This window comes from Rana temporaria, chromosome 2 (assembly GCF_905171775.1).
Source record: "Rana temporaria chromosome 2, aRanTem1.1, whole genome shotgun sequence".
Classification (NCBI taxonomy): domain Eukaryota; kingdom Metazoa; phylum Chordata; class Amphibia; order Anura; family Ranidae; genus Rana; species Rana temporaria.
Window position 1 is genome coordinate 392,783,812 of NC_053490.1, and position 22,816 is coordinate 392,806,627.

A 22,816-nucleotide genomic window follows, 5' to 3' on the forward strand; every position below is an offset into this window, starting at 1 on the left:
TTGCATGTTCCACTCTAAAAACGGGTGGAATTTGTAACATGTTCCCAAAGGTGAACTTATCTTTGAAATACATTTATCCTTAACACATACCAGAATATTAAGGGTTTTGCGGTCATATTCAAACACTCTTATTCCAGGATTGTTGGCTCCATTCTCGACACCTGGTAATGTGGTCTTCCATGGGGATATTCCAGGAGCAATAAAGATAGTACTAATGGGATCACCTGAAATGACAGTAAAGCAATAAAAAAGAATGTGGACATATAACAGCTGACTGCCTTTCTTCCTCTCAGAGGGTGCATATAAAAGTCCAGGCAAGTCCTACTAATTTCCACATCTGCAGCATTCACTGACAGTCACAGCACCACATCTAACTTAAAGTGTTACTAAATACAGGACCCTGCATTCACTATATCTGGTCTACCACAGTGTACAGAACATTGAAAGGCAATTATTTTTGTAAATATAAACTGCTAAATACCCTAATTAAATACCCTAATTCCCATCAGCAGTGTGAGCAGTCTTGTGACTTCTATCAGTGTTCGACTGAGCACTGGTTAAAACTCGTTGGAAGAGTTTTCATTCTGACTGTCTTATGAGGCTGCATGACCCCTGACCCTCTGTCTGGACAGTGCTGATTGGCCCTGTGCTGATCACATGCACCCTCCCAGAAAAAAAAAAACTTTCAACAATACACACCAAACTGAGCATGTGCAGAGTGCCCCCCAAGGCCCTGTATGATCAGCAGATTGGGGACAGTAAAAGAAGGGGAAGATCAGTGGATACAGATCAAACAAACTTTTTACAGAATGCTGATTAACCCTTTAGGTTCCACAGTGAGTATAACAAGTAGGGTTGCACTGATACTAGTATCGGTGCCGATACCGAGCATTTGCTGAGTACTTGTACTCGGGCAAATACTCTGATGCTTAATCCGATATCTGGACTGTCAGTGACGATCGGTGTGGTGCTAGGGGGAGGGAGTTTCAATCACTGATGTCCCTGTATACATTTCAATAAAGAAGCTGACATCCATTCTCCTCCTCTCCCCTTCCCCCTCGTTGCTTTCAGCTGCTTTATTGAAATCTATACATGGAGATCGAGGATTGTAACTCCTCCCCAGCGCCTCACCGATCACCTCTGACTGTCCTCCATATCCTCCTCCAGTCCCCCTCAATGCTCCGGTTCCCCTCCATGCTTGTTAGTCCCCCTCCGTGCTCCGGTCTCCCTCCAGAAGGAGTCAGTAAATATATATCATTTATCGGCTCCTTTTCTTTTCCGAATGAACAATGTCAGTGATGACGGACTGTTCATTCATAACTGTCACTGAGCATTGTAAACGGTGTTTACGATGCTTCAGTTTATGAATGGAGCTACAGTTGGAGAATACAGTTTAACAAATAAAAAGCCAAGCCACCTGGCTCTTAGGCTTACTCTGCCTCGGTTTGCACTTTCTTGCTGCCCAGGCCTACTCCTGGCCTTAACAGGATCCCCCCCCCCCGGTTTGCTCACTGTCCAAGACTTCAGGACTTCCTGAAGTTGCCTCAGCTCCCCCAGCCTCCCAGACCCTCTTCTGGTCTCCCAGGCCCGTGTAGCCATCCCAACCTTAAAAAAAATTGGCTTAAAAAAAAATTGGCTTAAAAAAAAAAGGGTGGGCTCGGGTCGTGCAAATTGATATTCGCTATTGTCTTCCTTATTCTCCTCCTGGCCAATCAGGAAGCAGCTCCTGAGACCCGATTGGCCATGGAGTTTTAGGACTCCCAGTCATGTCTCAGAACATACTGGCCAATCGTGTTTCAGGACACAATTCCTGTTCAGCCCGGAGGAGAACAGAGAGGAGAATGGCCCAGCTCTTCATTCACCTTGCCTCCTATGTTAAGATTAGTGTCCGTTACCGCCTTCTCCTCTGTCCAACGCCCAGGGGAGGGGGGAGTCATCGTAATGCTTGCAGCAATTGGGGCCTTCCCATCCACCATCCATCTCCCACTGGGGAAGGGGGAAATCGGAGTTGCTTGCAGCGATCGCCACCTTGCCATTCGCTGGGGGGGGGGGGGGGGGGGGGTTAGCAAAATAGCAAATAATAGCAAATAATATATTTGCAAAGCAAAATCCGTAGAAAAGGAGAAAGCCGCCAGTTTTTTCCCCCACTCAAAGCCTATGCTTTGTAGCCCTTCAGTCAGCCGACATACAAACTCTGTGTCAATTTCTTGGTCATTTCCATAGTGACAGAGCCTCGCCATGTCACACCCCATTTACATCCTTCTTGTGTGTAGAGGAGCTGCATTTTAAAAACTTAGGGGGAGCGAAGAACAGCAAATCAAAACATATGACATTTCTAGGGATGAGCCCGATGTTTAAGTCGAACGCAAGTTCGACTCGAACATCGGGTGTTCGCCGAATAGCGAACAATTTGGGGTGTTCGCAGCCAATTCGAAAGCCACGGAACACCCTTTAAAAGTCTTTGGGAGAAATCAAAAGTGCTAATTTTAAAGGCTTATATGCATGGTATTGTCATAAAAAGTGTCTGGGGACCTGGGTGCTGCCCCAGGGGACATGTATCAATGCAAAAAAAAAAGTTTTAAAAATGCCAGTTTTTTCGGGAGCAGTGATTTTAATAATGCTTAAAGTGAAACAATAAAAGTGAAATATTCCTTTAAATTTCGTACCTGGGGGGGGGGTGTCTATAGTATGCCTGTAAAGTGGCGATTTTTTTCCGTGTTTAGAACAGTCCCTGCGCAAAATGACATTTCTAGAAGGAAAAAAAGTAATTTAAAACTACTCGCGGCTATAATGAATTGTCGGGTCCCGCAATACAGATAAAAGTAATTGAAAAAAAAATGGCATGGGTTCCCCTCCAGTCCATTACCAGGCCCCTTGGGTCTGGTATGAATATTAAGGGGAACCCCGAACCAAAAAAAAAAAAAAAAATGCGTGGGGGTCCCCCCAAATTCCATTACCAGGCCCTTCAGGTCTGGTATGGATATTAAGGGGACCCCGCGCCAAATAAAAAAAATGGTGTGGGGGGTCCCCCCAAAAATCCATACCCTTATCCGAGCACGCAACCTGGCAGGCCGCAGAAAGAAAGAGGATGGGACAAGAGAGCGCGCCCCCTCCTGAACCGTACCAGGCCACATGCCCTCAATATGGGGAGGATGCTTTATGGTCCAAAGCCCCATGTTGATGGGGACAAGGGCCTCATCCCCACAACCCTTGCCTAAGGGTTGTGGGGGTCAGCGGGCAGGGGGCTTATCAAAAACTGGAAGTCCCCTTTAACAAGGGGAACCTCAGATTCCAGCCTCCCCATGTGAATTGATAACGGGGTATTGTACCCCTAACATTTCACAAAAAAGTGTCAAAAATTGTAAAAAACACAGGAGACAGCTTGAGACAAGTCCTTTATTAAAAAAACAAAACAAACAATTACAGCAATATAAATCCATTCTCGAGTTACGGAAAGTTCCGGGAACTCGAGAATGGATTTACATCGCTGGAATCTTTTTTTTTTTTTTTTTTTAATAAATGACTTGTTCCAAGCTGGCTTTTGTGTTTTTTACAATTTTTGACAGTTTTTTGGGTGAAATTGTAGGAGGTCCCCATTACCAATTGACATGGGGGGCAAGGGTCTGGGGGTCCCCTTGTTAAAAGGGGCTTACAGATTTCGATAAGCCCCCCACCCACAGACAAAGCATCCTCCCCATGTTGAGGGAATGTGGCCTGTTAGGGTTCAGGGGAGGGGGGTGCTCCATCGTTCCCCCTCTCTTCCTGCGGCCTGCCAGGTTGTATGCTCGAATAAGGGTCTGGTATGGATTTTTGGGGGGAACCCCTACACCATTATTTTTATTTTGGCGCAGGGTTCTCCTTAAAATCCATACCAGACCTGAAGGGTCTAGGATGAATTTTAAGGGGGGCTCCTAAGCCATTTTTTTTAAATTGGCGCAGGGTTACGCTTAATATCCATACCAGACCTGAAGGGCCTGGTATGGAATTTGGGGGGCCCCCCACGCAATTTTTTTTAATTTTGGTTCGGGGTTCCCCTTAATATTCATACCAGACCCAAAGGACCCATGCCGTTTTTTTCAATTACTTTTATCTGTATTGTGGGACCCAACAATTCATTATAGCCACAATCAGTTTTAAATACATTTTTTTCCTTTTAGAAATGTCATTTTTCTGCAGGGACTGTTCTAAACATGGGAAAAAATCTAAAACTTTACAGGTATACTATAGACACCCCCCCCCGGTACAAAATTTAAAGACATTTTACTTTTATTGTTTCACTTTAAGCATTATTAAAATCACTGCTCCTGAAAAAAAAAAACTGCAGTTGTTAAAACTTTTTTTGCATTGATACATGTCCCCTGGGGCAGGAACCAGGTCCCCCAAACACTTTTTATGACAATAACTTGCATATTAACCTTTAAAATTAGCACTTATGATTTTTCACCTTTGTGTCCCATAGACTTTAATGGTGTTCGTATGTTCCAACAATTTTTTTGACTGTTTGCATGTTCTGCTGCAAACTAAACCGGGGGTGTTCGGCTGATCCCTAGACATTTCATGTGTATATGCATGTATAGCTTGCTTCATTTATTTTAATAAACGTGTTTCATCAAAAACATTACCTGAGTTGCTGTAGAACATCCTAAATGAGTCTGTGTGATGATGTCCAAAGAACTGCCCTTGTATCACGGTGTGGTGTTTCTGGATGATCTCCACGTAGCGCTTGTTGAAGTTCTCCCTGAACCAAGGTTTTCCATGTTTCTTTTCAAAATACCCTGGGGGCACATGTGCCACTATATAAACCTGCAATATATCAGAGAATTTAGGTGGGTTGTGTTCCATTCTGAAAATCCTCACAATTTCTATCTAAAAATAATTTCAGAACAAGCATAAAAAATATATTGTGTGACGTTTTTCTAAAGCGTACACACCACACTTAAGTGACTGAACTGATAGGTGCACTGTGACCCTGTTTATGGATGTTGTACCCAATCTGAGGTTCAGTATATTTATTGATATCCATGTAGTAAAGTGCTTATGAAAATGCATGTTGTTCCTACAGGGTCAAAAAGCTTAGACTCCATAACCTTTATAGATTGGCATCCCTATGATTATTATAAAATTGATTTAAAATGTGATGCTTTTAAGGTGTATGCAAAGCTAAAATCTATTTTAGTATGATTAGCATCATGCCTCACTGTAAAGTTTTCTTTTTATACATTTTTTGTAAATCTTTATTATTCAGGATTTACGCAGAGCTTTACAACATGGGTGCAAGACAGTACAGTTACAATACAAATCAATACAGGAGAAATCAGAGGGCCCTGCTCGTTAGAGCTTACAATATAGAAGGGAGGGTCAAGTGGAACAAAAGGTAATTGCTGTGGGGGATGAGGTGATGGAGAAAATGAAAATGCAATTGTTAGGTGTGGGAGGGAAAGGTTTCTCTGTGTTTTTAGGGATTGTCTAAAAGCTAATAGAGTAGGAGATAATCGGACAGATTGCGGTAAGGCGTTCCATAGGATTGAAGAGGCTCTGGAGAAGTCCTGGAGTCGAGCATGCAGGGCCGACCTGCCCTATACGCTTGCTACGCAAGCTGCGTAGGGCCCCGCATATTGCCCGAGGCCCCCGATTTTGCTGCTAGAGGTCTGTGGCCAGGCGAAACCAATGTCTCTGCCGACCGCCATTTTCTTGAAGACCGACGCTGCCAGAGGTCCGCAGCCGGGCGGAGACAATGTCTCCGCCGACCGCCATTTTCTTGAAGACCAAACAAGAGGAGGCTGAGTGGCTGCCAATAGGAATTGAGCTGCGGCACCGCCCACCTCCCGCCCCCTGCCGCCTGTCTGTGAAATGATGCGAGAAGGTGCGGGGGTGGCCGGCCGGCTCCTCCACTGTCCACTCTGTACTGTAATGGCGGCGGAGAGAGTCTCTGCTGCTAGGGGATCATACCTGATGTAAGGGGGGACTCCGCTGGGAATGCCTGATGTAAGGGGGGACTCCAGACTTCCACTGATTCTGCATTATGGTGAGTTGAATAATGTCATTCTATATTACAATGTAATAATAGAAATAATGCACTTTAATCATCCTGACACCATAACAACCATGGTGCCAGGATGATTAAAGCGCCAACACCAGGTGTTTGGAGTATCTTTATCTGCTGATTTGTTAAACTTTCTGGAATACACATTTCTATTGTGGTGTAGGATCTGGGCCTGCTATCCCTCCATCCCTCTTTCTTTCTCTCTTCCTTTCTTTCCCTCCCTCTTTTTTCTCCCCTCTTTCTCCATCCCTCATTCATCTCAGACTCTAACCACACCCCATTTGAGCCACTCCCACTATTGAGTAACCATGCCCATTTTTTCCCGCTGTAGAGGGCCTCTTAGCAGAATTTTGCTTAGGGCCCCAGGGAGGTCAGGATCGGCACTGCGAGCATGGGAGGTGGTGACGAGGGAGCTAGAGGTCCTGAGAGGAACAAAGAACAAATAGGTTGGTATTTAGAGACTAGGCTAGTAAACTAGCTGGGGGCCAAGTTGTGGATGGCTTTGTAAGAAGTTGTTAGTATTTTTTATTTTGTTGGATGAGCGGAAGCTAGTGGAGGGATTGGTAGAGAGGAGTAGCAGAGAGAGCGATTGGTAAGGTGGATGAGTCTGGCAGCAGCATTCATGATGGATTAAAAGGGGATAGACTATGTAGAGGTAAGCCAATGAGAAGGGAGTTACAGTAGTCAAGGTGAGAGATGACCAGGGGGTGAATGTAGGGATTTGTTGTGTCATTGGTTAGAAAGGGGCATATTTTAGAGATTGCAGAGGTTGAGGTGCCAAGATTTAGACAGTGATTGGAGATCACTTTTTGTTGTTGGTTGATAACCCTAAACCACTGCCTTGCAGTTAGCAACAGCACTGTCATACTGTGAGCTTTTCTACATTTGGCCACTGGGCTAACTATCAGGTCTGCAGGAGGCATGCACAGACTTGATAGGCAGTCCAATGGCCAGCTGAAGTCGCACACATGGTAGGCTTACAAACCCTTCTGCTAATTGTGAAACAGTTGTCAAATACTGTACGCCTACAACAGAAAGTGCTAGCATTGGCAGGATATCCAGTTAAGAAACGATAAAAGCGGATTAAAAAAATTAGCAAACCTATATAGGGTGAGACATGATACCAAACCCATAAAAATAGATTTCAGGTTTTCATACAGATTAATTCTTCCATGTAGTGCCATACATCCACCTTCAGGCTGCAAAAATGTTATCTTGTCTTGGCCATCATCATGGTCTAACACAAATTGAGACAACACTGTGTAGGAAGCATCAACGTTCTTTCTGCTGAGGATTTTAATGCCTAAGATGTGGATAGTTGTTCATCAGTTTGTATTACTCCAATGCTATATCTGCTTACTAATTACCAATTCTTTAACAATAAGAATTTTACCTTTTCCCCTTTCTGGGAAGCATCAGTTAGTTGATTTTCCAACCAAGAAAATTGGTCCCCAGGATCCTCCATATTGGCTGTTACACTGTTGGAATCATAATACAAATTGGTATTTAAGATGATTATACGCCCCAAAGCTCCTGGGCTTACCAACGGCTCACTGTAATATGCTCCTGGATAGAAAAAGGCACAATAAAAGACTGTGTTGATATAATTATATACTGTATATATATAATTTTTTTTTTTTAAATTAATCATCCACAAACACAGCCACCAATTCTTCTTTGCTCATCCATTCTATTACCTTTTTGAAAAGTAGACAATGATTCTGGCCTTAGCCATAATCTCCAAAATTCTGATATCTGATAATAAATGGAATTGTTCTGCGCTGGAAGTTGACTTTTAGGATGGAAATCATGATTTCCTAAAGCAGCATAAACTTTGGTTGCTGGATAGAAGCAGAATAAAATAGTGGTCAGATAAATAAAAAAAATAAGGTTCTAAATTGTCTTGTCATGTTTTGCACCCAGAATCATGCTATGGAGCATAAACACCAAATACTGTAAATGTAAGTCCATTTAAGTACCATGGTGGACTATACAGTCATTTGAATGGGCTGCCAAATACAATACAACAGATGTAAAGTTTTCATATGCGCTATGTAGTGATTGCTACAGAGCTGTGCCATGAGAGAGGGAACTATAAAGCTGAGAAAAACATTTTTTATAATTTTTTTGTTTGTGTATTTTGGAGTATCTTTACAGATAAGATATTTTACAGATGAGAAAAAACAGAGCCAAAAATAGGCAAAAACTAGCAAATTTAACACTGGGCTCATGTTTGTGTTCGTGTGTCTTTTCTTATTTTTTTTGTGAGTTTAATAGCGAAACTTTTTTTTTTTTTTTGTCTTCATATTTCTAGGTTTCAAGCGCCATGGAAAATAAAACCTACAGAAAAAAGGAAACTTGCATTATTTAAAAAATGTTATAGTAATTTCTAACTCTTGTAACCTTAACCACTTCCAGACCTTAGGTGTTTTTCAGATTTGGTGTTTGTAAGACTAAAACAGTTTTTTCTGCTAGAAAATTACTTAAAACCCCAAAACATTATATATATATTTTTTCTAACACCCTAGAGAATAAAATAGTGGTCATTGCAATACTTTTTGTCACACCGTATTTGCGCAGCGGTCTTACAAGCGCACTTTTTTTGGAAAAAATTCACTTTTTTGAATTAAAAAATAAGACAACAATAAATTTGGCCCAATTTTTTTACATATTGTGAAAGATAATGTTACGCCGAGTAAAATGATACCCAACATGTCACGCTTAAAAATTGCGCCCGCTCGTGGCATGGCGTCAAACTTTTACCCTTAAAAATCTTGATAGGCGACGTTTAAAAAATTCTATAGGTTGCTTTTTTTGAGCTACAGAGTAGCTCTAGGGCTAGAATTATTGCTCTCGCTCTAACGATCGCGGCGATACCTCACTTGTGTGATTTGAACACCGTTTTCATATGCGGGCTCGCGTATGCGTTCGCTTCTGCGCGTGAGCTCGTCGGGACGGGGCGCTTTAAAAAATTTTTTTTTGGGTTTTCTTATTTATTTTTATTTATTTTATTACTTTTTACACTGAAAAAAAAAAAAATGTGATCACTTTTATTCCTATTATAAGGAATGTAAACATCCCTTATAATAGAAAAAAGCATGACAGGTCTGGGGTCAAAAAGACCTCAGATCTCATAATTAGACTAAAATGCAAGAAAAAAAAAATGAAACTGTCATTTTTTCAAATGACAAAAAAAAAAAATTGTCTCTTTAAGAAAATTGTCTCTTTTGACGTCACTTCCGCCCAGCAGAGCTATGGGGACGGGCGAAGGAGATTTTTCCTTCAGTCTCGTCCCCAGTCACCAGCCGAACGGTCCCGATCTCCTCCGCCGCTACCGACGGCTCCGGTAAGCGGCGGAGGGTGCAGGAGAGCGGCGGGAGGGGGGGGCCCTCTCCCGCCACCGATAACGGCGATCTCACGGCGAATCCGCCACGGAGACCGCCGTTATCGTGTACCGGACCGCGCACACTAAAGATCGATACCTTGGTTGTGGCAGCAGCTGCTGCCGTTACCTAGATATCAATCATTTAAAAATAGGACGTACATCGTCGTGCGCAGGTCTGGAAGTGGTTACAAATCAATTTTTTAAAATGTAGAGGGAGTTCAATGGTGAGTTATCCGTGTATTTACTTGATCTGCTCACATTGATTTGAACATCTCCGTTCACCTTCATGCCTATTCTTTAGGCTGCATTCACACCTCCGCGACAAGTAACGCCGCGTACGCGGCGTATTTTGCCGCGAATAGTGTAACTTTTTTTTTTACAAATCCTTCCCATTGCTTTGTATGGCCGAACGCCAATGCCGCCTGAAAAAAAGGGTCCGGGACTTTTTTTCAGGCGGCAGGCGTACGGCGTCTATGAGATGTGAACCATCTCATAGACAGCAATGGGAATTCTCCCCTCCAGCGGCACGAGCGTCCGGCGTCGGGCGTTTTGTCGCGGAGGTGTGAATGGGGCCTAAGACATGTGCACACTGAAATATTTTGTTTCGGAATTTTGTTTTCGCCCGAAAAATAAATTCATTTAGTTACTCCCGAAATTCGTTTTTATTTTATTAGTTTAGTTTAAAAAAAAAGTATTTGTCCGAAAATCCGAATTAACCACTTAAGACCCTGACCATTATGCAGGTAAAAGGACCTGGCCAGTGTTGCGATTCGGGACTGCGTCGCTTTAACTGACAATTGCGTGGTCGTGCGATGTGGCTCCCAAACAAAATTGGCGTCCTTTTTTTACCCACAAATAGAGCTTAATAAATAAATAATAAATACCCCCCAAAAATATATATAATTTTTTTTCTCAGTTTAGGCCGATACGTATTCATCTACATATTTTTGGTAAAAAAATCAAAAAAATCGCAATAAGCGTTTAACGATTGGTTTGCGCAAAATTTATAGCGTTTACAAAATAGGGGATAGTTTTATGGCATTTTTATTAATATATTTTTTTTTTACTACTAATGGCGGCGATCAGCGTTTTTTTTTGTGACTGCGACATATCGGACAATTTTGACACATTTTTGGGACCATTGTCATTTTCACAGCAAAAAGTGCTATAAAAATGCATTGTTTACTGTGAAAATGACAATTGCAGTTTAGGAGTTAACCACTAGGGGGTGCTGTAGGGGTTTTGTGTGACCTCATATGTGTTTCTAACTGTAGGGGGCGGGGCTGGACATGTGACGTCACTGATTGCCTTTCCCTATATCAGGGAACAGACGATCAGTGACATTGCCACTGTGAAGAACGGGGAAGGTGTGTTTACACACACACACACACACCTCTCCCCGTTCTTCAGCTCCTGTGACCGATCGCGGGACACCGGCGGCGATCGGGTCCGCGGGTCCCGCGGCCACGGAGCTTCGGACCGGGTCACGGGTGCGCGCCCGAGGCGTGCGACCCACGGCTGGGCACTTAAAGGGGACGTACAGGTCTGTGCCTAGCCGTGCCATTCTGCCGACGTAAATGTGCAGGAGGCGGTCCTTAAGTGGTTAATTAAGGTCGAATCTGTCATTGAAGGCTTATGGTGTCTGTCAAATGTTCTAAGAAGATGCAACGAAGCAGCTAAACTGTACGATGCTGCAATTGTACATTTCCGGTCGAATTTTCCACCTACAAGCTATAGAAGAATTCTAATGTTGTATGACACTAGTAATAATTATATTTATAAATTATTATTACTAGTCAACCAACATTCAAATTCTTCTATAGCCTATGGGCCGAGCATTTGACCAGGAATGTACGATTGTGGCGTTGTACAGTTTAGCTGCTTGTCGAAACTTCTTAGAACTTTCGACAGACACCACAAGCCTTCAATGACAGATTCTACGTTTCTATGTTTTTCACTGCTTCGTCGAATGGTCTACCCCAACACTGTCTCTATAATGTCGAATCATTTCTCTCTATGTCGGATCTTTCCTTTCTATGTAGAATAATCTTGAACTAATAGTTAAGGTTAGGCACATTCGACCGCAGATTCGATAGACACAGATTGCTATTGTCAGCGTCATGGCAAATCTCCTACTGTATTTATATCGAACTGTTGTAGCAACAAAAAGGAAAATAAAGCATTTTTTTTATGTCAGTTCTTTCGGATTCTGTGCGTTTGTTTTCGTTTGTTAAATTAATAACGATAATACCCGAAATTCGGACGAAAACAAATGCACATGTCTACTATTCTTTAGGTATGAATAAATATAGAGGTAAACAAAGCCATTTATATGATGAAGTGTTAAGTAGTAGGGGTGCCGTTTAAGGGAAGTGGTGTTTAGGGTGTTGGTAGAATGGGATGTGCAGGATGACAGGAAGAAGAACATGGTTGCAGAAGGATAGTAAAAAGAGGTTTGCTGAAGGGGCTTAAAGCGGAGTTCCAACTACAATTAGCATTTTTTAAATGCATGTCCTTTCATCCTGCGTTTTTATAATATAAATCCGGTCACTTACTATTTTACAATCCACCGCCAATCCGCATAGATATTCAAAAAAGATAGTTTTATAAACTATGTCTACACCGTTGTCATTTTGCTTGTGGGCATTGTGAAGCCTACAAGCACTTACTTCCTGGAAGTCTTGGATGGGGAGTGATAATTGGACAGCGCACTGCATCCTGGGAAATGTGTGTCATCATTAGAGGGAGATTATGTCAGAATCCTAGGCGATTTCAAAGGCAGATTTCGTGGGACCGCATAGCAACAGGCATTTCCAGATGAGTAAAAAAAAAAAAAATTATTTATTTTTTACTTTTTTAGGTCTAATGAGCACAATAATGAAAACACTTTAAACTCCACTTTTGCACCGGCCCTGGATACAGCACCAAGGACATGTGTCCAGACCATGCCAGCTGAGAAGGCAGGAAACAGACTGTTGCAGTGGAGCAGCAATAGGTGTGAATTTTTAAGTGGTAATAGGGGGTGAGGGAGATGCTCTGCAAATAGGGAAAAATGGCACAGGGTACAGGGTGATAGGAAAGGTGATGAGCAGGTAGCAATTACAGACATAGGTCTGTAGCTAATGGGACCACTCTGCAATGAAAGAGGGTAAATGGAAGAGCTGGGAGATTATTGGGGTAGAGGTAAATGTATGTGTTTATTGGGAGAAGGGGGTGAACATAGAAGTGAGGAATTAAACAAGGCACCTAAGCACATCAGATCCATTATAAACCATTACAAAAATAAATAAATACACAAAAGTCTTCAGCACAGAGATTAAAAAAAAAAAAAAAAAGAGAGAAAAAAGGCAAACAAAAAAGAACGCCATTTAGAGTTGCGCAGGGGGGGGGGGGGGATTATGCCCAGTGCATCCAGCGGGTGAAGGTCTGTTTTAAAGAATATGGATCATATCTGAAAGATCTTCTAATCTTTTGGATAGCTAATCTGGATAAAAAAAGTTCCTCACTGCAGAAACAATTTACCAAGCATGATTACCGCATATTAGATAAAAGAGATCAAAGTTCTAACTTAACAGTGATAACAGTTCATTTTGTAATTGATCGATTACTACCGGTACTTACTTGGAAACACTTCAATGATTAGATCCGTTATCCATTTCACAATATCCAGGACAGCCTTCTCACCAAGTTGTTCATTGGGTACATGGGGTGTGTCATCTCTAAAACCCACCACAATAACGTACATAATAAATTATAGTATCATAGCCATTCTCTTTTATTCACAAGGCACAATGACCTTGTGAATTACAATTTCAAATAATTCAATAGTGTAGAAATTGCACTTACAATGCCTCAGGTTTTTCTCCCAGGCTGGTATACATAATACTCGTCGAGGATTCTAATTAGTTTTTTTCCGTGAATAAAATGATTTCATCTGTAAAGCAATATGTCTTTACACCCTGTATTCTGCTTTTTTGCATTTTTTTACAATCCGTTGTGGACCATCCCCATCTATTACAGTGCTGCAGGACCAGTACTATCTGGAGCTTACTTGTAATAAGCTTCTCTGACATTGCCGGGACTTTTTTTTTATCTTTCTTGTCTGCATACCTGTTCTGCTCTTTCTATACTCTATTATTCACATAGTTTTAAAAAAAACAAAAAAAAACATTTAGGGCCAGATCCACGAAGCGCGGCGCTTCTATCTGTCCGGTGTAGTGTATCTCTGATACACTACGCCGCCGTAACTTACAGCTTTTTTTGTATCCTGAAAGAATTTCCGCCGTAAGTTACGGCGGCGTAGTGTAACTTTTGCGGCGTAAGGGCACGCAATTCAAATGAATGTGATAGGGGCGTGTTTTACGTTAATACGTCTTGACCCGACGTAAATGACGGGTCATCCCAGTGGGGGTATCCCAGTGCGCATGCTCGAAATTAACCCGCAACAAGCCGTGACGTTACGACGTGAACGTCATTCTACGCAAAGCCCTATTCGCGAACGACTTACGCAAACGACGTAACATTTTCAAAATTCGAAGCGGGAACGATGGCCATACTTAATATAGGATACACCTCATATAGCAGGGGTAACTATACGCTAAAAAAAACCTTACGGAAACGACGTAAAAAAATGCGCCGGCCGGACGTACGTTCGAGGATCGCTGTATCTACATAATTTGCATACTCGACGCGGAATTCGACGGAAACGCCACCTAGCGGCCAGCGTAAATATGCACCTACGATCCAACGGCGTAATTTGTTTGTGGATCTGGCCCTTAATTGTTAAAGCCATAATGCCAGAAGGGTTTTCTACCTGTAAAAACATGCATGCCTTGTATGCACAAGTGCCTGTAGCAATCACAGTGCTGTTTTTTGCTGGATCCTGTGTCAAAAGCATGTTTACAGGGAGCAATATACAGGAATGAAAATGCAGTGTAAATACATTCAGGTGCTGAAGTCATGGTCAATAGGAAATAGTGGGAAGTGAAGCACAAGGCAAAAATAATAGGAACTCCTCCAAAGGTATTAAACCTGTGTATTCTACATCTCACTGTAGCGTGCTAAAGTTCAAAAAGAACAATATAAAACGTATCTGGGCTTATAAAAAAATTGGTTAAAAACAAATATGCAGTGTAATACATAATTAATAATAGCAGCCGGCAACAAAAAAGTCCATTTGATCTTGAACTTAAAGTAGCAATAAGAAATCTAATTATGCGGTGCTAAACAATTATGGTAAAGAGTCCATAAACATTAAATTTCAATGATATTCAAGCTACTGGATCCATATAGAGAAACAAAGCAGCCCAACACAAAGATCCTCAGAGTTCTTTGCCATTAGGTGCCATGTTGAACTACTAGTAACCAGTAAGAAAGTGAGAACGAGAACACCAAATTTAACACACCTGCTCCCCATCCACACCCGAGACCTTGTAACACATGACATCGGGGAAGGAAAATGGCTAATTGGGCCCAATTTGGAAATGTTCACTTAGGGGTGTACTGAATTTTGTTGCCAGCGGTTTAGATATTAAAGCGGGTTTCCACCCAAAAATTGAACGTCCACTTTTCGGAATCCTCCCCCCCTCTGGTGTCACATTTGTCACCTTTCAGGGGGAGGGGCAGATACCTGTCAAAGCCAGTTATTTGCTCCCACTTCTGGGCATAGATAGCCTCAGTAGCCGCGGATATCTACGCCATGTCCGGCCCCTCCTCCGTCACCCCCCGCTGTGTTCTGGGAGACACACAGGTCCCAGAAGACAGCAGGGACCAGTGAGGACACGCATAGCGACTCACGCATGCGCAGTAGGGAACCAGGCTGTGAAGCCACAAGGCTTTACTTCCTGATTCCCTTACCGAAGATGGGGGCGCCTCCACCCAAGAGCCGAGGGACAGATTGGCTTTGGGTGCCGACATCGCGGGCGCTCTGGACAGGTAAGTGTCCATATTTTAAAAATCAGCAGCTGAAGTATTTGTAGCTGCCGACTTTAAAATAAATAATAATAATTGGGCGGAACTCTGCTTTAATGGCTGAGTTATTGTGTTGAGTTATTTTGAGGGGGACAGCAAACTTACACGGTTATACAAGCTGTACATTCACTACTTTATATTGTAGAAAAGTGTAATTTCTTCAGTGTTGTCACATGAAAAGATATAATAAAATATCTACAAAAATGAGAAGGAAACAAGTCTCCATCTTGTAGCAGGCGACCAGAGAGGTACAGGAGGTCTCTTGGAATGCTTGACTTACCCGGAGTTAGGTCAGCCTGCTCGGATATTGATTGAGGACATCAGCAGTCAAAGAATCCACAGGAATAAACCTTTTTCAAAACTATGGATGGAGTACCAGGCAGAAAAGCTTGGGGCATGGCTGGAGGTGCAGTCTGTGAATATGGGCATGGGAGCTATGGCCGAAGTATGGACAGTTATGGCACGGACAGCGGCAGTCACAGGCTTGCTTGAACCTTATGAGTCTTTTGACTCCAGGTCTTCTGTGGGTGGGCGAGATCTGTACAGATCTGGCTATGGTTATAATGAATCCAATCAAGGCTACGGAGATGGTTATGATGACCAATATGACAACCCATACCGGAATAGTGCAGACTCTTTTGATGCTAGAAACCAAGGCGGGTCCAACTGGGATCCGTCTTTCCCATGAGCGAAAGCGAGGATTGGGTTTATGGAGGACAGAGGAAGACACAATTACTCTTCCTACGGCAGTTTTTCTTCACCCTATATGAAGCCTGCAGCAGTAGGCTCTCGGGGAAGAGGAATGCCTGCTTACCCCGATGGTGCTTTTGGAGGACCAGCAGCAGGCAGAGGCCGTGGCAGAGGAGGACTTGCTTGTGGTATGCGCAGGCCTGCTATGGACTATACCCCCCAGCCCTTGTCTGGTGGAATGGCAAGAGGAGTTAAGAGGAAGATGGCTCAGCCATTCAAGGCTCCTGTAGGTTTTGGCAAAAAAACAAAGCTGGCAAAAGCTGGTGCAAACCAAACTGCCAAACCTACTCCTGCACCAGCAGAGCCAGTTGATCCAGAAGAGGAGGAGAAGCGCCGCACAGAGGCAAGAAGGGAGAAACAGGCGTAGAAGAGAGAAGAACAGTGAAAAATACGGTAATGGAATGGCCTTTACCTGCTCATTCAGATCATTTGAAGAAAAGGGTATTGAGGATAACTTGGCCAGTGAAGCTCATCAGGAGATGCTTGATCATATCCAGAAACAAACCAAATTTGACAAAATTGTCATGGAATTTTTGAATGAATGCGTTGTTAACAAGTATAAGAAAACTGCTGCACGTAAAGCTCAGGCTACCCAGAATCAGACTCCAACTCCGACCCTCGTTCTGACCGAGACTCCGGCTCAAAATGAAGCTCCAGAGAAAGGAGGATATTATGGAAGGAGTTACACCAGATGATCACATGATGAAAGTTGAAACTGTACACTGCGGGGCCTGCAGCGTGTATGTACCTGCTTTACACAGCTCTGTGCAGCTGCACCTTAAATCTACTGATCACTCAAAGAGCAAGCTGGCTCTTGACTGCAACAAGCATACTAAAACAGCCCACTTGTAAAGGCAAGATATGAACTCTATTTGAAGCGTGAAAATCCATTTGAAACTCATGTTGAAAAAGCTGCACAGGAAGCAGTCACGGAGGATGTCAAAGCAGCTGGTACAGTAGCAGAGGGTGAAGCAGCAGTTGAAGCACCCAACATCGAGGAGAGTGTTGCAGAAAATGAAGAAGACTTCACTGCTGATCCATTGACCTCAACTAATGAAAATTAAATAATTGGATCAATCTGTAGACCTTGGATCCATTCTTTTTAAACTGTTGTGCCATCCTCTTTCAAAATCGATACTCTTGGCAAAATTTGACGTTCTATTTTGCAAAGAAACTCTTCCTTATGTATTTGTCTGCATATTCATACAATTAGAGCTGGTTCACACTCTCGCGGCACGACTTCGGGAGCGACTCTGCAAGTTGTCCTGAGGACGACTTCAGAGGCGACCAGCAAAACGAATTCTGTATAAAAGTCAATGCAGGTCGCCCCAAACCGCCCCCGAAGTCGTGCAGGAACCTTTTTCTAAGTTGGAGCGACTTGCGTCGCTCCTATTAAAACGGTTCCATTGCATGGGACGCGACTCGTCAGGCGGCTTAGCCGCCTGACGAGTCGTCCCAGTGTGAACCGGCTCTTATTTTTTTTTTGTTTTGTTTTTTTTGGCTGATAGAATGCCATTTTATTTTCTGTCACCATTCTAGGCCCTAGTATTTTTAACCTGAAAATGCTGTGAAGTCTCAGAATGTATTTGTACAATGTTGGACAGAGTTAGTGTTTATTGTAGTTTGCGACACCAAGTAATGTGGCAGTGCAAGTTTATTTATTTTTTTACTTTTCTATTTTGTTTGCTACTTAGATGGCCGTGTCTCAAAGATGACAAATAAATCTAAAAACTCGAAAAAATAAATAAATAAATATACAAAAATGTGAAGGGTGTACTCACTTTTGTGAGATACTGTAGACAAAGACAGATATCTCCCCCTTTATTATTTTGCACTTCATAGATGGGATCATAAATTTTTACTCTTTTTTTGTTCTCTTTTAGAGCCGGTTCACACTGGGGCGGCATGACTTCGGGGGCGACTCGGCAAGTCGTCCTTTAAGACGACTTCAGAGGCGATTAACAAAATGACGGCTCTAAATGTTCTTCCTCTTATGATATTTTTTGTTTTCCATTGAGACATAGCATGTGATGAGTGCATTTCATCAACTTTTCATTGGGTATCAAAAAACATATCCTATTACTTCTGAGTACAACTTACTATCTATGCACACTACAGGTTCCTATAGCTCACCTAAATTCTATACAAGGACACAAACATATTACAACCGTGGCCAAAAGTTTTGAAAATGACACAAATATTCATCTTCACAAAGTCTGCTGCCTCAGTTTTTACGATGGCAATTTGAATATACTCCAGAATGTTATGAAGAGTGATCAGATAATTGCAAAGTCCCTCTTTGCCATGAAAATTAATTCAATCCCCTAAAAAACATTTCCATTGCACTTGTGAAAAAGGCTTCACAGCGCCCAAGAAAGTCCAGCAAGTGCCAGGACCATCTCTTAGGCCCCATTCACACCTGAGCATAGCGTTTTCAGGCAGAAAGTCGTGCAATTTTACCACGATTTTTGTGGCGTTTTTTACCGCGATTTTGTACAGGTCAAAGGGTCACCAATGTAAAAAGCAGAAAAACGCTCAAGTATGCCTAAAAAGTCCCAGAACTTGTTTGAGCTTCAGGCGATTTAGAGCTTCTGGCTTCAGCCGTTTTTGAGTGGAGAGGTGAACCATCTCCATAGAATAATAGATTTTTTCCCCCTCCAGCGTTTTGTAGCTTGAGGCTTCAAGCTACAAAACGAAAACAATTGTCCGATGAAGCACACAAACCGTCAAAACCCTTCCATCACACATTTGTTGTTGGAAAATCCGATCGTGTGTACGGACCTTTATGTTGGCCATACACTATACGAAAAATCGGCCAAACCCATTTTTGAAAATTAAACATTCGACCATGAGCACAAACGATAGTGCCATCATGCAATGGCCGATAAATCGTTCAGTGGACATAAATGAATGCATTTTTTTGTTGTTTTTTTTACATATACCTAGTGCAGACAGTTCGGACGGGAAACACATTAACCTTTCAATTTATCGTACGTTAGAAAATTTCCAAACATGTCCTTAGTTTTTTTAGCTCAAAAATGTCCCAACGATTATGGTCCCATTAACTGTCTGAAAAACAAACTGTCTAAATGACGGAATTTAACGATTTTTCGTATAGTGTATGGCCAGCATAAGTACGATACAGATAAGATCCTTGGGATTTATTCTTCAGCCTTTGTAAAACATTGCTGAATTAGGGGACTGGTTTATGGACTGGGTTGTTATATTTAATAGGAAACCAACCGTAGGTTGTGTTACAGTTTATCCCCACGATTAATTGGATGTACATTTCAGGTGTCATACTGCATATTCCTATTAGCAAACATTGTGGTATGCTGACCATAAACAGGCAGACAACAAAAATCTCATAAATGCCTGTTCTACTAAATCATCCCCTTTTTTGGAGCCCAAGACATTCTCTTTCTGTTTTACACTATTTTGAGATTATATATATATATATATATATATATATATATATATATATATATATATATATAATATATATACACACACACACACATTTTTGTTGTTATGAAAACACACCATTTAAGTGCCGGTTCACACAGGGGCAATCCGACTTACAGGGCGACTTTGCAAGGCGATTTGGAGGTGACTTCAGCACGACTTGGAGCAACTTGCAACGCGATTTGAAGTTGCCTCCAGGACAGGCGACTTTGGCCAATCACAGAATAATCAGCTCTGTGGGAGGGAGGGGTTTGCCTGGGAAAACTATTTTCTTTTCCTGTAAAGTTGCTTGAGTTAAAATGGAGATCCGACTTGGAGGCAACTTCCATTGAAATCTATGGGTACAAGTTGCCTAGAAGTTGCCTTGAAGTAGTACAGGAAACTTTTCTGAAGTCGGAGCAACGTCAGTAGTGTACATTAAGACCACTCTCATTCACTTCAATGGAATTTCTTATGTTCAGCGACTTGGGGCAACTTGAGGTCTGACAAGTCAGATCCCAAGTTGCTGTAGTGTGAACCGGCACTTTATCGGTTTCCCCAAATACTACTTTTCTAAAGATACATCGTCTCAAAAGAGAAAAAAAGATCAGTGCTGAATATATATTCTTCCTTGAAAATGAAACTAGTAAGTCTTAGGTTCACATTGGATTGATTTGTCATGTGATTTGAGAGATCAAATCGCATGACAAGTCGCAGCCTATTGGAGGCAATGGCAATGTTCCAATCGGTGCGACACAGATTTTGCGGCGCTGCACTACTTTGCAAAAGTTCCTGCTGATTTTAGGTGCGACTTCAGCCACACAGATGTCTATCAAGTAGCACCTGAAATCGTGCTGACCTTGTTACTTTGAAATCATGCTACTTCATGTTAAATATTGCGATTTCAAAGTAGCATCAATGTGAACCAGGGCTTAGGCTCCGCTTCCAATTTCAGTGACACCCGTTCCCCATCTATGATCCAGAGACTGTAAAGTTGGATCAAAGCTGCAATCGGGGTCGCAATAGTGGAAATGTAGCCTTATCCTACGTTCACACTCCTGCGAGATTGTTCAATCGTTCAGCTGAACTCGCAGAATTTCATACCCGCATGCATGGGCATCCGCTGAAATTTTTTCAGGGGGGGTGGCGCTTCGACAGCGGCGATACACAGTCGCATTTAACCCATTGTTTAAACGCTAGTGGGGGTTAAAAGTGCCCCGCTAGCGGCCGAAAAGCACAGCTAAAACGCTGCTTTTTAGCAACGCTTTACCGATAATGCGGCCAGCTGGTAATGTGAAATAGCTCTTGAGATAATTCAGCTTCACTCCATGCCCATATAAATATAGCCTAGGTAATGTACATAACCCCCTTCAGCACAGATGGACCCCCCCCCTTCAGCACAGACCCCCCTTTCTGCACAGACCCCCTCCATTCAGCACAGATGGACCCCCCTTCAGCACAGATGGACCCCCCCCTTCAGCACAGATGGACCCCCCCTTCAGCACAGAACCCTCCATTCAGCACAGACCCCCCCTTCAGCTCAAACAGAACCCCCTCCCCCCATCCCTTTCAGTACCTCAGATCAGCCATCAGCGCGGTACAGGCACAGCAGGTTCCCTCCACCTGTGTACACATAAACACTAGTACAGAAACTGCTTTTGGGAATCCTTGCAGTGTCAGACACCAATTCAGGCAGTGCCATTTCCGGCAATAGCTGCCGATTTGGCATGCGATTTGACTCGCCAAATCGCAGCAATGTTAACCTAGGCTTAAAGTGACGGTTGTATCTTGACCAGAAAAAAATACAGCATATAGAACATAAGCCAGGTGACAAAAAGAACACTGACTAAGCTAGACTGTTAAATGCACACTTTGTACTCACCCAGTCCAGAGTATGAAGTCTGGATTTGGTAGGATTGTTTTCATCGCCTGAATAGATGAGTTAATAAGTACGCCAGGAGAGTCACACAGATAATTCCCCCATTTCCCAGGATTTCTTACAGGCTGATTACCTGCAGACGGACACACTTTAGCAGGGTCAGATGACACTGTATAGTTGGGTTCCAAATGCAAGTCCGTAAGATGCCAAAAATACCCTAGTAAGAAAAGTCAAAGGGAAAAATAAATTTAGCCAGTCAGAAATCTGTAGAATCCATGCCATGAATTCTTTGTAATTGGTGGGTTTACCTCTCTCCGCAGAGCTGACACCAATCCATACTGCAACAAGCAAGAGCATGCTAAATTTCATTGTTAGAGAAGTTTGTGCCCCAACCTGGATATTCTGTGAGTCTCCTCCCTTTGACACACACTCATCTGTTTTCCAGAAGTATGCAGCATTATATATGAAGCTCTATCATATCCTGATTTATAGCCTAAGGATTATGTTTATTATATACACAAATGTCAAAGTACTTTACCCTGTGAACAGTTTTACAGTTTAATTAGCTGAAGACAGGTTAACTCTTTGGATTCTTGAAGAAAAAAAAAAATCTTAGATGATACCATGGTAATGACCAGGGCCGCTGATAGAAATCATGGGGCCCCGTACAGCCTACCTGACGGGGCCCCCTTCAGCTCCACCCCTGGTCCCGCCTTTAGCTCCACCCCTGGCCCCGCCTTGAAACTGTCTCTGCAGCACGTTACGGGATTGGCGGCATTGGTAGGCACCTGGAGCAGAGAACCGGGGATATTTATGAAATATAAATTGAGAAGCGGGAGGGGGGGGGGCTGCCACGAATTGAGAAGCGGAGGGGGGGCCTTTACAAATTATTAATAAAAATGAAAAATGAAAAAATAAAAATAAAAAATATATAAAATAAATAAATAAACATTTATAAAAAAAAAAAGGGGGGGGGGTTGCCATTCAGGGCCCTGAATATATAAGGAATATATAAGGAATAAAAAGAAAAAAAAATGAAATAGAATATGAAAAAAAAATTATAAAAAAAGGGGGATTGCCATCCGGGGCCCTGGGGACCTTTAATAATATATATATATATATATATATATATATATATATATATATATATATATATATATATATATATATATATATATATATATATATATATGAAATAAAAAAATATATAAAAATGTATTTATTTTTTTATAAAAAAAGGGGTGTTTTCATCCCGGGCCCTGGGTATCTCCGGGCCCCTGGGGACCCCCGTACCCCTAAGAAAAAAAAATTGTCCCTTTAAAAAAAAAAAATATATATATATATA

The 22,816-nt window shown here is 42.3% G+C and overlaps 1 protein-coding gene and 1 pseudogene across 2 annotated transcripts in view; one reads left to right on the plus strand and one right to left on the minus strand.

Moving 5' to 3' along the window:
- Positions 1-21,916, minus strand: part of SMPDL3B (sphingomyelin phosphodiesterase acid like 3B) — a 53,813-nt gene extending 31,897 nt beyond the window's left edge. The window contains exons 1-7 of one of the 2 annotated variants that reach the window (XM_040338042.1): positions 21,780-21,916; positions 21,475-21,688; positions 13,050-13,147; positions 7,741-7,884; positions 7,437-7,609; positions 4,623-4,803; positions 91-224 (exon numbers count right to left, since the gene is read on the minus strand). In XM_040338042.1, the coding sequence (XP_040193976.1) occupies positions 91-224; positions 4,623-4,803; positions 7,437-7,609; positions 7,741-7,884; positions 13,050-13,147; positions 21,475-21,688; positions 21,780-21,840 (1,005 nt within the window). In that variant the 5' untranslated portion in view covers positions 21,841-21,916. Of the gene's footprint in view, positions 1-90; positions 225-4,622; positions 4,804-7,436; positions 7,610-7,740; positions 7,885-13,049; positions 13,148-16,560; positions 16,671-21,474; positions 21,689-21,779 lie in introns of those variants that run through there. The other variant, XM_040338043.1, reaches the window with a different exon arrangement.
- On the plus strand, positions 15,671-17,222 carry LOC120927395 (annotated as a pseudogene).
- Positions 21,917-22,816: the final 900 nt, after the last annotated feature.